Consider the following 15,244-nt stretch of genomic DNA (forward strand, 5'->3'; position numbering starts at 1 on the left):
CCTCACGAAAAGAGCCGCTATTTTTTTTTTTTTTTCTTTCTTTTTTTTGGCAACGCCCAGCCCCGTAGCCATCTCCCCGGCTTCTCACAAAACGAGCCAGAGGGCACAGGTAGCACAGACCCCTAAGCATGACTTTCCCTGCGGCCTGCGCTCTCCCTGCTCCGCTCCCACCGCATCCCCAGCACCCCTCGCTGCACCCCGCTTCTCCCACCAGGGAATCCCTAGGGAAAGCTGCAGGCAGCCTGCGCTAGGTCCCAGCAGCAGGTCCCTGAGGACACGCATCTTCCTTCTTTTGCTAACGCTGGAAGAATTGCCGGTGCCGCCTACTTCACGATGAAGTGCGACGGTCTCCAAAGCAAGAGCAAAACAGTGACTGTGAAAATAATGTCCATTGCAACACACCTATTTAAGAATAGCAGCAAGCTAGTATCGGAGAGGTGGCTCCCTGTTCCTCAATGCAACTATCATTATCAGGCAAAACTTGGATACATTTATATAACTCATTTAAGCCTTGAAGTACCCTAAAGAACACTGCTCGAGTATTCTAAAGAGATTTGTGTCCTCAGCCCAAATCCAGCTTGGAAAAACTAAGTCTGAAAATAGTTCATCTGGAAAATACCTACATTTTCAAAGCCTATGGGTGTTGTTCAGTCATCAGCCTGCAGAATTTGGGAAGTTAAGTATTAGAGGTTAAGTCACAGAGGCTGCACAGCCTTATGAGCAAAGAGGTCCTACCTCCAGGATTACTTCGCTAAGCAGGGGTTGCGATTCTGACCCTTCGTTTACCTGCTTTCCTGAAAATCTTCACTAAGCGTAGGGTCGCCATTCCCGAGACAAACGAAAAGCAAACAACAAAATAGAAAACAAATTTTATTGAAAGAACAAAAGTCTAAAAGTCTCCCATTTTTGGTTAACAAAAGCAGCAACCTACAAAACCCCTGCATTCCATGACAAATCTGTTTATGTCAAAAAAATTAATCCTTGAGCAGGTATGAACATTTGTATGCAGAAGTTACAACTGTTGAGATGTGTTTGAGCAAACAAATGGATACATTTCAAATCGGGGGGGGGGGGGGGGGGGCGCACATGGACACCTGACTGAAGAAGCATTGTTTGCTGGCTGAGAGGTATATAATATCATAAGGGCTGCCAGCAGTTTTCGGCACTTGCATCCCTTTCACAGAAAATTAAAAGAGCAGCAGCAAAGTGACAGAAGTTTTAAGACTGAACAAGGAAAAGAACTGCCAACAGAACGCAGTGTTCAGCCGGCTCATTTGGTTAATGGTAAATGCAGCTTTTTAATACTGAATTTCACAAGCTTGTGTTAAGTGAGTCCGTGCTCTCAAGAGGCTCCAGGGTAAGAATTCAGCCGCTGTACCCACAGAGCAAAAGCAATAAAGAAGGTCCGTCCTTGAACTTTCCCCGCCACAGGCGATTCCTCTCAGTCTAAAACAGGCATCCAGCGAAGGGGAAAGTAACCGAGACCTACTTGACAAAATATGATTACCTGACTGACAGAAGTCTACTGGGAACTAAATGGAGAAGGTACGTTCACTTTGTAAATCTGACAGGGTTTCCTAACCTATGTGATTTTTTTATTTTCACTGGATATGGGCAGCCTTAATAAAATGGAGTGTTAAAAAGGAAGGCAATGTTTACTTTTACCCTTACACCATTTGCAGAATAACCCTTTTTATAAAGTCATATAATAAATTTTCATGCTTTCAAATACTAAGTATTTTCAATGAAGTCTGTTTATTACATTGACTAATTTCAATCTGCTCTTTTGTTTTCACGGATCAGGACCTAGTACAATTATTTCAAAAGAAATGATTGATTTTGCTGTCATATTGACTTTTGATTGCAAAAGTACAATAATCTGTGCTTATCTTTCATTTTACACTTTCAGATCTCATCCATTGCAACCGTATCACCAGATTTATTTAATAATTATGAAGCTGTATCTTATACCATAATTTCTATTCATATGTGTTCTAGGACTAAAGATCCCTAATATGTCTTGATTAAAACTAACTTTAATATATCAACTCTATTATCTAAAGTTAATTTTAATCATTTCCATCATAATCATTGTAACTCTGATACCCACTGTTCCTCCTCTGACGAAGGTTAGATTTCTTCCACGTCGATTCTTGATGAAAGCCAGCACTGAAAGATCGACCCAGTCGTCCGTGTTGTTTCTTAGAGATATTGTCTTCACTCTCAGATTTGGAAATTCCTTGGCCTTGTGTTTGGGATTGTTTATCCTGTCTAACGTTTCCAAATGGAAAATTCCAAGGACCAAATCTTTGCCAGTTAAGTCTCTGAAAGGCAATGATGCAATGAAGATTTCCTCCAACCTAATCAAAGTAAAAAGGTTCTTCGTTAAATGCACACAGGCGCACTTGTAACATACATAGATATACAAAATTAGCATCTTGGCGGGTAACAGAATTCTTTAAAAAAGAAAACAAAAACACCGCAACAACACACAAACAAACAAAACCCCCCACAAAACTATATCCACAAACAAACAATTCGGCTCAATCAATTTTGATTGTTTCCCAGATTCAGTTACTGCCTTCTTTCTCATCTTTTTAAGTTATCCCTTTTAACTTTCGTGGGCTAGTGTAACTTATCTCCTGCTAGTCTTTTTACTCTCCAGCCACTTTCACACAAATTATCTCTTCTGGTCCCTTCTCATCTTGCTGACACGGTCTTCCATAGGGTCTCCACATTTGAAATCATCTCTTCAGCCTATTATTTCTCACAGACTTTCAATCTGCAAATCAAAAATACATCCCCCCACCCACGAGATATATCCTATCTATAGGAAAGAAAGCTGTATGTATTGACAGTAAGTCCACGCAACAGACACGTGCATTCTTTTATGTTTGATCCTCATTCTTTTATGTTTGATCCTGCTCTACTGTACTTTCTTTCCTGCTTGCATGTAGCTAGAAGGCCACGCACCAAAAGGATCTGTCTGTAATTTGTCTGTAGAGTATTTCTATACTTGCTGCAGCTACATTTTAAGCCACCAAGGTTAAATATTGTGACCAAATATCTTGTGTAGGCAGATATCCTGGTTCATCCTAGCATATGCCAGGCTACTGCTGCATTGTACCTCGTCCTGCAAGTAAATATAAATGACTCTGGTATGTAAGTACCCACATCTGACTTCTGTCTTCAGCAACACTTTTAGTGACGTTATCTTACACTACTGAAGTATGAATAAGTTTGCCAAAAATCTACCATGAATTTCCTCCCATCTTAGTATGTTTACCTTACCTTCTTTGTTTTTCGATGCTGCAATCCTCTCTCTAGGTGTCGAATGTCTAGATATTCTGGATTTTGGGTGTTTAGGTCAGTGACAATATCTGCCCACCTACAGAATAAGATTATTACTACTCAGCTGACATTTACGAAACCTCAGCACCACTAAGACTCATGTACACACACATGCAAACACAGATCTGCAACTTTAAATAGTCTTACCAGTGATTTCAAGATAAACGAGTGTGTAAAGATATAAAAGCCTCAGTATTAGAGAAATCAAGCTAGACGTAAAAGCGTCACTTTTAATCAAAGCATTCAGTGATTATTCCTGCTCTTGGGAAACACCTTCCAAAATGAGTAAGAGCACTCAAGTCATTAGTTTCTTTGCTCACCTTACCAATTTGTCAGTTTGTGAAAGGAAGAAGCAAAGCGCAGTTCAGGCAAGGAGAAACACTAGCTTTTACTTTATTTAATCCTCCCTTACCCTTTTATATTATTTTGTTCAAACCCTTGGGTTTTTTTGCCCACCAAATCTGTTTTTACCAGACAGCTCTCACCATAACTCACTCCTCTATTTAATTCCCATCTGTAATAAACTATCAATTCAATCATTCCCCATTCACTCAGCTCTTCAGAGTTTCATAGCTCCTTCTAGCCCAACTGCAACAAATATCCCCATATTCCAGACCTCTTTAAGCCTACACATCGCCTTTTCAGTTCTGTCAACGTCCAATTACCTGCTCCTCTCTAACATCACCCTCCAAGTTCAGAAAATCCATTTCTACCCCAAACTTTGTCCTCCCACCTTAAGCACAGAACTTTCTGCTAGCTCTCATTGGGACTGTAGCAGGAGGAAGAACATCTCCGCCATCAAAAATAATATTACAAAGGTTTGTATTCTATATTCAGAAACCTTTTCCTGTGCCATTTGTAGCTCATACCACAGGACAAAATTCTGTCAGTAGGATGGATAGTACGCCATTTCTCAGCACAGCAACCGCATGCATAATGTGATTTTTATGTTGTTGCACTTGATCTCATTAGCCCAAAGTATCCGGCTATTTACAGTTATTGACATAATCACATCACTGACAAAACAAAACAAAAAAAAGAAGATATCTGGGGTTTAGGCACTGGGATAGATCTGACTGGCCATGAAACCGTCAGATAATCACTTTCAAACAATTTTCAAAATAATTAGAGAATAAAGAAGAGGAAACAAAGAGTAAATTGTGTGATTCCCCCCCCCCCCCACGTCCCCTCCCCCCCCCCCCAGCTCTTTTCCTAATGTACCAAGAAAAATCACTCCATAATTAACTCAAGGGGTGGCAGAGAAGCTATTTGCTAAAACCTATGTTTTGGCCACGGAATTGGTTTCTTGAGGAACACTATTCTTTTGCACTGTTCCCTCATTTCAGAAATTAGTACTAGGCATTATGAACTAGCACGTCAAGTGAAGCTGAGAAAGCTGTTCTATTAATTTAGCATGACAAATATAACTCATCGACAAACTTTCTCCATAGCGCCCTCTAGCTCTCCTAGTCTGTATGTCTAGTTTAGACACCAGCTTCATATGAGCCAGACCTCACCATAAATGTATTGTTTTAATGCACAGATAAGCTAATAACGCAACAGAGCACAGGCTGTACCTGCGCCTGAGCTAGGAGATCTTGGTAGCAGCATAATATCCTGTGCACACCCCAGACGCAGCCTGTGTACGTCCTCAACTGCGGCATAAGCTCCTCCAAAGTTCATGCAGCCTGTACGTCGCAATTGGCACGACCGCAGACGGCTGAGGTGTCTTTTCTTCCTGACTAATGTGAGCTGTGTCACGCTCAAACAAGAGAAACAGGCTGTGGCTTCCAGCAGCCCACACGTGTCCTGCCACGCAATATAAAATTGCAAAGCCAGCCTTGAGGTCAAAACATGAAGTTTCTCACTAAAGCACCTGTTTCTGTTAGAACTATAGTGTATTCATTAAAAAAAAAAAAAAAACCAAACCTATAAAGTCGCTTGGTGACCCTTAGTAGAGAAATACAGTTTGTTTTGAAAGAAAATATATTGTTTTAAATTTTTACCAAGTAACATACCTTTTACAGTGTATTGTTGGATGTTTTCTGCTCGGCTCTCCAATTAAGATCCAATATTCTACTTCTTGCTGCAAGACACGACCTCTGTTCAATAGAAGATACAATCCTAGTAAGATTTATTGTGCATACTAAAAAGAAAAAGAGAGATTAACATTCTGTTGTTCTTTTTTGGATTTTCTAACATTTAAAATTGTTTCCTCAGCCAAACTAAAAACCAGCTCCTGCGCTATAAATAGTGTTTGGAATTGCATACAGGGAAACTTTTTGTTTCACAAGGCCTGGAAGCAAGATAGAAGCTATTGCTTATTACTTGGGAAAAAGACAGATCTTCCTAAAAAATAGTGTTACTCAGATGAAAGGCAGCCTAGTGTAAGATCCAAATATAAATATATATGTAACAATGGAAATAAGAGTTGTGGAAAGCCACATGAACGTGGAACAAACATCTTCCTCCCCATCCGTGATATCTAACAGAGTCACGGAAGAGCCCTTTCCACTATTTTTAAACTACACCCCAGCTGACAGTTGTTACTGACAGCTGTAGGGTAACCTGTATGAAGACAACTGGTAACTTCAATCCCTTCCTCCTAAGCATCCAATACCACATATTAAAAAAACAAAACCCTCAACCAATACTCGTTCAAGTTTGTGAGCAACTTCCAAGAAACTCAAAACCTGCCGTAACCTTGTCAGGCAAAATTTGTGACAGACGTCAGGGCAGACTGCTGAGATATAGAGGATTGTTCTGTGACTTCCTGTGTATAATTATCCCGTGAAAAACTACTTCAGTTTCAACTGTAACAAAAACTGAGATTTTTCTGCCTAGGGAATTAGACAGCATACGGCCTTACTGCTTGCAATAATTTGTTTGCTTATAATTCCCTGTAAAATAACAACGTATGCCATCATTGTACAGATGGGAAACCAAGACACAGGATAGATTAATTGACTTACCTAAAGTCACACTGGAAGTCTGTGGTTGAACTGGGAACTGAACCCAGGTCTCCCGAGTCCAAATCCAGCAACCTAAGATCATACAGGAAGTCTGTGGGTGACCTAGGAACTGTCTCCTAAACTCAGCCTAGCAACCTATCTACTCATTTCTTTTGGAACTTAAAACATTTCTTAGCTTGATTTTTAAAGAAAAGCTTTCCTTTGTAACTAGAATGCAAAAACAGGTAAACAAGAACTGCTGCAGAACCTATTAATAGTGCTTCTGGAACCTAAACATCATTTCTCCCAGTAAGATATTAGAAGATATGAAGAGAACAGGATGCTTTTCTGGTCTGACCTCCAGCCTAAAATAAGGCTATATAAGCTCCTTGAAGTCATTACTTCATGTTACATTGTCAGAAGAGATCTGCTTTTAGGAAGAAAATCTAATACTGACTTAAAAATAACATCACTAGTGACTGAGAATCCATTTCAACCATGGGCAAACTATTGAAATTTTTGCTCTCAGTCATTACTAAACAATATAAATTCAAAATAGATATGACACACGTTAAGTTTCCACACGCTGGACCATATTATTTCTCAAACTGCATTTTTGGTCCAGTAAACAAATTTTTTTTACTTTGCTTTTCCAGTGCAGATTCTTAGTAACTGATCAAGTAAGCAAGCCATTAACCTTTTGGTAAATTTAATCAGACTGATGTGTTGGACTTCTGTTCGGGACCTATTTTCCAAACTCTCCTCACTCACATGGCATGTCAGTGAATGCAGTCTTAATAAAAAACTTCTGTATTCTTTTGTTCATATACGAAAAGCTTTCATTAACCCCATGGTCACAGTCTCACACTGGGAACAAATTAGATTCAGATGATTACGCTTTATTACCTCCACACAATTACCATTCTGAACTCTAAAAGTAGAGCTAGCATTCTCCATTCCTTGATGTGACTCTACATCTTCAACACAGCCAAAGGTAGACTGCTTGGTAAGCAAAGTGCAAGACTGAGGCTCACCTTACACTAGTGACCTACTCTTTCCATTGTTTAGCCCTCCCCACTATCGGTATCTGCTAATTTTGTCAGGGATTGTCTTCTTATGCTCATGTTATTTAGGGAGAAAAACGGTATCAACTTGCAGTAAGTTCTTCTGTACATTTCCTCCACTAAAATAAGCATAAACACAGTATCTTACCTATATGCTTTACTAGCTTTTACTGGGGTTGCTTCAAATCCAATTGGGCAAAAATAATGGTTTTGGCAATGGTAGATGTAGGCCATTGATTCATCTCTCAGTCCATGTGTTAGCTTTGCAAGGGCCCCCGCAGCTACAAAGAAAGATCAGGTTACAGTCCAGAGTGCTTCGGGTCCTGCATAACATCCTCAGCAAAAAAGACCTATTTGATATCATAAAATAGTTACACTGCTTTTTAAATTAGAGGACATGACCTGACAGGCATGCACAAAATACAGTTCTGATTTCAAACTTCTTAGTATTTAATTTCCTGCCTGGTACAAAAAAAATAACATCTGCCACACAGTCTGTATTAGGGAAATGCAATATAAAGTATACATTGTATTTAGACCAAAGTCATGTTAAAAATTACTTGTTCTGCAAAAAAAAAGAACCGAAAGTATCTCTTAACCTAGGAAATACACACTGCAACACAATGCAGTCCCACTGCCCCAAGTCAGATGTAGCACGTATCAACGATACTGCTGAAATCCCTGAAAGCTTTCAAACGTTTTGGTATCATGAGCTTCTTGGAGCTTCCTAGTCTCAGGAATACCTCCCACGCTTGGGCACACAATATTTTGTAATGTGACTGCAGTGCTCAGTTTCAGGAAAAGGCTAGGAAAGGCACTGAAACATGAAAGAATTCTCAAGTGGGATACCCTGAACAAAAAGGGGATTCCCACTTTAATAATCTCCCCCAAAACTTTTCAGCACGGTTTTATCATTTTAAAGAACCTTCCAGTTGGAAGATAATTACCCAGGCTATACCAAAGGCTAATAAACTGTATATGAAAGTATAATTTTTCTTCAGGTAGCACACTTAAAAGTAAACATTAAAAATGCAGCTTCATAAGCTAATTGAGCATAATCACCTAACTTTTGGAGACAGATGTTAGCTAAACTCGGGCAGAACAGATGAGTTCACTAACTTTAAAATTGCATTTTTAAAAGTACAAAACATTTATTAAAGACATTAATACTTTTGTGCTGTACATTCTAAGTTTTTATACAACATAGATTTCTAAAATGCTGAAATAAAAACATGCTGCTCCCCCAGGACACTGCAGCAAACACATCTTCCAGGACACCAACACAGAACTGGAAGTGCAGTGTCCTCCTGGATACCTTAGAATTCCAGGTCTGTGATAGCAGAAGATATAGCACAGAATATATTTTATATAAATAAAAGTACAAATGAAAGGTTTGGCAAAAGAAAAGTAAAACCAGAAACATCAGGCAACTTGGAGCTATTTGATAGCTTATCTCAAACTGGAAGTACCACTTACAGAATTTGTCCTGTCAAATGCTACACATTGCAGGATTTTTCAGTTTATATACTGCAAGACGAATGCTTTAGGATTAGCTACGTACCAGTCTCTCCAGCTGTCTTGTTCTTCCCATGAGGTTTGTACAGAACATAGGAGCATCCCTTGATATGGAAGTGATCATTTATTTGCCTAAACCATCTGAAACAATAAGCTTAAAGATTGTAGTAACTCAAGAGTTATCAAACGCAATTGTCTTTCCTCCCACTTTTCCTCTGCTTGACAGTTTAAGAAAAAAGTCTCGGTGTGCTACTAAGTACCTACCTCAGTAGTATATAGATTGTAGATGACCATGGTACCCTAATACAAACAAAACTTAACATACCCTAGAGGGATATATAAATACTCAAAGCCTTTTCCTCCATCTTGCTTTTTCAGACCCGACATAGATCCATAATAACCAAAGGGCTGGATTTGAAACGTTGGTCCTATTGTATTCAGTCCAGTCACCTCTAACTTTCAGTTACTCAGCCTTTAGAAAGACACTCACATTCTGAAATGCCAAGCTTCAACCATGATTTGTAAGCTGCACAAAGGGAATCTTCTAAGACATCAGAAGGCAGGACCCTTCAAGTGAGACCTTCTGCATATCATGCTGGGCTTCTATCATGTAAGCTTCACCATGCCCAAGTGTTACAGGAGTCCCATACTGCAACTCCTCACAGCAGCAGTACGTGAGGACAGGTCTGCCAAGAAGATTTTGTCTCAGATATTTACTTTTCCACATTAGAAGATTCGAATTCACCTCTCTGAAGACAATACCTCAATCATAAACCCATGTCGGGTGACGGGTTTGGCTCTCAGCCCTCCTGTTTTCCAGTCTGCCAAGTACTTAAAAATGATTTGACCAGGCAGAAAAAACCTAGTAAGGGTAACTTTTCTGCAGCGCTTAGGGCACTCACAGGGGAAAATGAAGAAGAATGCCAAGTTTAACTTTTGGCTGTATAGACTGTTGATATAAAGAGACAGAACACTTTATCAGCTTGGTCTATAAGGGTTGCTATACCCTGACATACTCCTGAAGAGATACAAAATCTGGATCCAAGTCTCCCAAGGCAGAGAAGGAAATTTTCATGACACTCTTCAACGATCTAGCCAGTATGCTACCATTAAAGAACAGACTGCTGCCACATTTTCAAATCCAGCACCCACATTCTGTGCCAAACCTTATATATTGCCTTCAAAAATACTAACGAGATCAAATGCAACTCATGAAACAGGCAAGAACACTGCAAAATTTTTAGATCTCACAGAAGGGTAACACACCAAAGCCCTGTCAAGATGTTCAACACTCAAGTACAATATGCTCCCAGCCCTGTTTAATCCTAAAATTCCTTATGAGTTTAATAAAACAAGATAAAAAAGACAAAGATTTTAGACCCAAGTGATCAAGATCAGGAAACAGCAGAGCAGAAGTGAAACAGAATTTGAAAGTCCAAGTCTTCTGTGACTCCAGCCCTTTTTTCTTCCCCCCGCTTCTCCTGAACAGCTCCAGTGCAGCAAAGGTGCAGCACTCACTATCTCATTTTCAATTCTTAAATTAATTTTTACATAAAGCTACTAGTATATCGATTGCCTTTTCAGGCTGTTTCGGTGACATTAACAAGCATTTAACATGCATTTTCAAAAACAGGAAAATGAGGGTAAAGAAAAAATTTCCTAACCAGGAGACTGGATTCGTTAGAGTATTACACGACCATTAAACAAACTGAACCAAAAATCAAATAGAATTTTGTGTTCACCTGATCTGTGTAGCAACATTGCACTATACAAAATGACTAGCGCAAAAAACTCTTTGAAAGGTTTCTTTGGGCACTGTCAGAGTACCCAGGTATGCTTCATTATTCTAAAACTTAAGAGGACTAACTTGTGTCAGCCACTTTTTTTTTTTTTAAATAAATGAACTTCTACTGTATTTTTAAAAGTGCTACCTTAGTTTTATGTTATTTTTGCATACCTTAACAATTTAGCTACATCAAAAGAATCAGACATACCTCATTAAAGTTGTATTTCCAGTGAAGGGACCAAACCTAATCTCCTCAAATGGGGGCTGAAAGCCCAGTATATGCAAAGCTTCTTCTTGAGTAATAGGTGGTAAACTGGGGGGGGGGGGGAAAAGAATTGTTTAAAAAATTGTTTAATAAAGTAAATTAGCAATTATTTTAGACTCTCTAGAGGCAAAGCGGTCTATGTGTGACTTACCTTCCAGCTCCCAGTGTACTATATAAGAAATTCCAGCAAGACACTAAGGATGAAATTCCACAGGAAGTCTTGTATTGAGGTCGGCTAACACAATACCTAAAACAAACAAAAACCCAAACACGTTAGTAAGCATTCTTGATTTAGTTACAAGAGCAACCTGAACCACTTTTCTGCATGCCATGCCACTGAAGTGCATGTTATATTAAAAATTTTTACTTCACCTGTATTAAAAAAAAAAAAAAAAGGGAGTGCATTCTTTAATAATAAAAAGAGAGCAAATATGTTAACCAATTTCTTTAAGTTTGTCAGATACTACTACCCTATTTCATACAAATCAGTCAAATTTCTAACAGTCCCATGGGAGTTCTGTACAAATGATGCTGTAGGAAAAAATGGTTCTGTACTAATAAAATGTACAGTTTGATCCAGTCTCTTCTTACACGTGAACTTGTAGTAAGCTGCATCTCTACCAAGTTACTAATGAATGTCATTCCAGGTCGCAGATTCCCTAGGCTAACTCTAACTTTCTGATGTCATAGGTATACAGTAAGAACCAGACAGATTCATTAAACTAAGTGAATTTAGTGAGCTATATTCACATGATATAGGCTGTATAGAACTGACAGATTCTGGTCAAGTATTTCCCAGTCAAAAGAAAAATCAGGAGTAAGACATATCTGTACTATGTTTAAGGTTACTTTTTGCCTGACCATGCTAACAAACTTGCATTTTTTTTTAGCAATGAATCCCCACAAAATTTTTTTCCTTATTGAAAGAAAAAAAATGTTCAGAAAGAAAAATGGGTTTAGAATTTCAACAGATGGGAGAGAAGCTCTCATTCTTCTTGTAGAAAGTATGAGATTTAGTTTATGTATGCTTAACATATCCCCATTTCTAATAAAAAAACCCATGAAGACATTATTAAGAAGTTTGAAATCAGATAACCAGCAGCAGTGTTTACTGACAAACTGTACGAGGATAATCTTAAATACAATTCATAAATACTACCATCTCCGGAGGTCCAACACTTTCCTCTCCTTCACGTCTTCAAGAGCAGAACGCTGAGGACACTCCCTGTATTGTTTGCTTTTTCTGTCTAGGGATTTTTTCTTTGTCACTTGTTTCTTCATGTTGCCTGCAAAACAGATTTCAGAAACAAATGAATGCCTAGTTTACCCTTAATATCTTTCTTCTTAAATATTTTTAGTAACAGCATGCACCTCAAATAGAGACACTGGTTGTGTCAGTAAGTGCAAACTGGGACTAAACATTAATTGAAGGAAAAAGCCCAAATGCATAATCAAGATTGTCAACAGGTTTGTAAAGCTGCCATTAGCTCCATAAACAACGTCATGTTTTTCTGAATAGAATGAATGATGACCTGCCCGACTGTTTAGAGAGAGCAGTCAATCTGATTATTCTAATGCGTTAAATCAGCCATCCCAGAAATAGACTCTCAGACCAACATGGACTTCCCATCTCCTAACATTAAATGCACAGGGAAACATAACGAAACACTTGTTTTTCACAGCCAAGCTCTGTAACCAGCTACACCTTCCGATGAAAACTTACATGCAAATCCAGTGAGAATAATACACTCTCAAGGTCTTTTCCTTTTTGTAAGCCACTAAGACAGTGGAAAATGAAGAGTTGGGCCACGTGCTAGAGCAGGAATATTTCTGTCCCATTTTGAAGCCATCATATCCAAATGAAATATACCACATATATTTTAGCAAAACTTACCATCCTGTAAGATATTACCATTTGTTTCTTAAAGACACTACATGTACACATGAAAAGGCCATGACAATTTGCTAACCGTATTTAAGTTTTGATAAACTGGTTTCACACTAATAAGACAAAACAGGAACTTGACTAGCTAGCCAACCCATTATGGAAAAAAAATCTACAGCCAGCTCTAGCTAAGCAGAGGGATTACAGGACAAAGAAAACCAAGTGTGTGTGTGCAAGTGCCTGATTCACAGCTGCAATCTGTGACTAAGCAGAGAAAGAACATAGGAGGCACCAAAGGAGCCAGTTTTAAAGAAATGGGCTCCCTAACACTGTATGCCTATAGGAAATCAAAATATATACAATTTTGTTACAGAAAACAACTGCTTTCCTAAATAACACTGTAATGATTTCATTTACTTCTTGCCATAAACTATGTCTTTAATTTCAAAATACATCTCTGAAGTACCTTGAAAGATTTCTGCAAGTGACAAACCGGTACTTAACAGGTGAAAGTCATCACTGCACAATGCACCAGGTCCTACTCAAAGAAAAGAAAAAAAAAAAAAAACAAACCCAAACCAAAACTCACCACAAACAATACCCCACAAAAACCCACACACAGTTAAGTAGAAGCCAGCCTTGTTTTAGAGCCACTTCCCCAGGCAGCGACACTTGACTTTCACTCCTCCTCCATCTCTCCCTCCTTTCCCGATGAGCAAATTGTTTGAAATGACGTACAGGCTCTCCTATAGCACTTCCCCAAGAGATACACGTGCTGACCAGCTCCCTCCACAAACAAGTTGTAAACATGAAGCCTTTTCCTATCACCACATCAAATCTTCACCACCTCACCTGCTTTGTTCTTCAGATTTGTGGCCATGCCATTGAACTCCGATTTGTCGATTTCCCATGCCAGTGGAAGCTTTCCAAGATCGCCAGGCAAGCCTTCCAAGTTAGTCTCTTCACTGTAGATTATCTCTGAAGCACCAGTTTGAATGCCGAGTAAGCTAGGTGTGTTATTTCCAACGTTTAAGGCAGCACTGCCTGACAGGCAGGCACTAACTGAAGCACTTGGGCTTTTACAAATAGATGTTACTCTGTTTAAAAAAGCATAGTCTGAGCAGATGGTATAAAATTTCTCTCGTGTATGAGTCACAGGACATCCCCATGGATAATGCCCGTCTCCCCTAGACACCAAGGACGCAGCGGAGGCGTCTGACATGCAGTATGGCTTCACGGGATCATGAAGAGAAGCTTCTGGGGATTCTTTCCCATGTTTGTTTTCAGTGTTTCCATTATTTCCAGAACCATTCTCCTTTTCATCTTCTGAAATGTTAGGCATTGAACGATACTGAAAGAGTATTGTACAGCTAAGAATATGTTTTTCTTTATGTTTTAATTACAACAGAGTTTGCATCATTGCCTCCATTGCCTCTGCAAGGTATTGACGAGGTACCTGAAAGAAAATGGTAAGTTAGTACAGGTGTCTCAATCAACATAAAATATACACAAAGCTTATCTTTAAACTCATATCCAATAAGAGCTGAAATACCCTTCAAGATACATGACAACTTACACCGTGTCTTTTCCTAGGCACCTCTAGAATTCTACAAACAGCACTTTTTATTGTGAGGTGCCAACAGCCCCATAGTAATACCATGAAGAAGACACTGTCAGTAATTACACTTGTAAACCAGCACACGAATAAAAAAATAAAATTAAAAAAAATGAAAAGCTTCCTACATTTATGTATTTGTGGTTGATCACTTCTATTCCTTACAGTCACAACACCTTGCATATGTGGAGTCCAAAATAATTCATACAAATTAATAAGTCACAGAAAGAGCAACTTAAGCTCACTTGATTCTCAAGAATCCTGCATAATTTTGCTGCAAATTAAGTTCAAGCTTACAGAAAATTACAGTAACTATTACCTCCCTTGACTGTAAATTGACAACACTGCCCTCAATCTGTTTCACTGCTTTCCTCAAATGGCTGTTAAGGGTCCCCTTTTATTTGTGCGCGCCTCCTATTCTTCAAGATGCGAGAAAGAAAAGCATCGGGTTTTATTTATAGTAGCCCAGAATTACCAAAAACAAACTCAGAAGGCTGGCTTCCTTTTAACGATCTTTTCTAAAGAGCGAACTGACAGTACGTGTGATCCCTCCTCTCAGCAGTTGGCACGCCCGCGGTGCGAAGACGCACGCCGCGGATGGGAAAGCCGGCCCGCAGGCGGCAGGAGTCTCCCCCGAGAGCGGGCTCCTGGGACACCGGCCGCCGGCCACTGAACTGCACCAACAGGGCCCGAGTCTTCCCCTGCCAGAAGCGGGTCTCGCAACCAAACGCGGGCAGGGCTGTACTTGAAAGGCTACACGGAAACACCAAAACACACGCACGTACTCCGCCGCTGCCTGCACTGAACGCAGC

At 39.4% G+C, this 15,244-nt stretch overlaps 1 protein-coding gene across 2 annotated transcripts; it reads right to left on the reverse strand.

Annotated features, from left to right (window-relative positions):
- Positions 1 to 854: 854 nt before the first annotated feature.
- Positions 855 to 14,818, reverse strand: BIVM (basic, immunoglobulin-like variable motif containing). Of its 2 annotated transcripts, XM_019474389.1 has the most exons (11): positions 14,752 to 14,818; positions 13,670 to 14,273; positions 12,092 to 12,218; positions 11,084 to 11,179; positions 10,876 to 10,980; positions 8,928 to 9,022; positions 7,515 to 7,647; positions 6,324 to 6,395; positions 5,370 to 5,453; positions 3,292 to 3,388; positions 855 to 2,360 (listed from the first exon to the last, which is right to left on the reverse strand). In XM_019474389.1, the coding sequence occupies exons 2-11, from the start codon at positions 14,157 to 14,159 to the stop codon at positions 2,070 to 2,072; spliced, it is 1,590 nt and encodes a 529-aa protein (XP_019329934.1). In that variant the 5' UTR covers positions 14,160 to 14,273; positions 14,752 to 14,818; the 3' UTR covers positions 855 to 2,069. The 2 variants fall into 2 exon arrangements, with proteins under 2 accessions (XP_019329934.1, XP_009286452.1); XM_009288177.1 differs by lacking the exon at positions 6,324 to 6,395.
- Between the last annotated feature and the right edge of the window lie 426 nt (positions 14,819 to 15,244).

The sequence above is a fragment of the Aptenodytes forsteri genome, unplaced genomic scaffold (assembly GCF_000699145.1).
Source record: "Aptenodytes forsteri isolate BGI_AS27 unplaced genomic scaffold, ASM69914v1 Scaffold123, whole genome shotgun sequence".
In the NCBI taxonomy this organism is placed as follows: domain Eukaryota; kingdom Metazoa; phylum Chordata; class Aves; order Sphenisciformes; family Spheniscidae; genus Aptenodytes; species Aptenodytes forsteri.

Excerpts from the sequence above, each read along its gene's own strand:
- BIVM (XM_019474389.1), bottom strand. The coding sequence starts at position 14,159 with ATGCCTAACATTTCAGAAGATGAAAAGGAGAATGGTTCTGGAAATAAT. Across the intron at positions 9,023-10,875 it reads GGAAATACAACTTTAATGAG|ATGGTTTAGGCAAATAAATG; the intron begins GTATGTCTGATT and ends TTATTGTTTCAG. Across the intron at positions 3,389-5,369 it reads CCAACAATACACTGTAAAAG|GTGGGCAGATATTGTCACTG; the intron begins GTATGTTACTTG and ends CTTATTCTGTAG.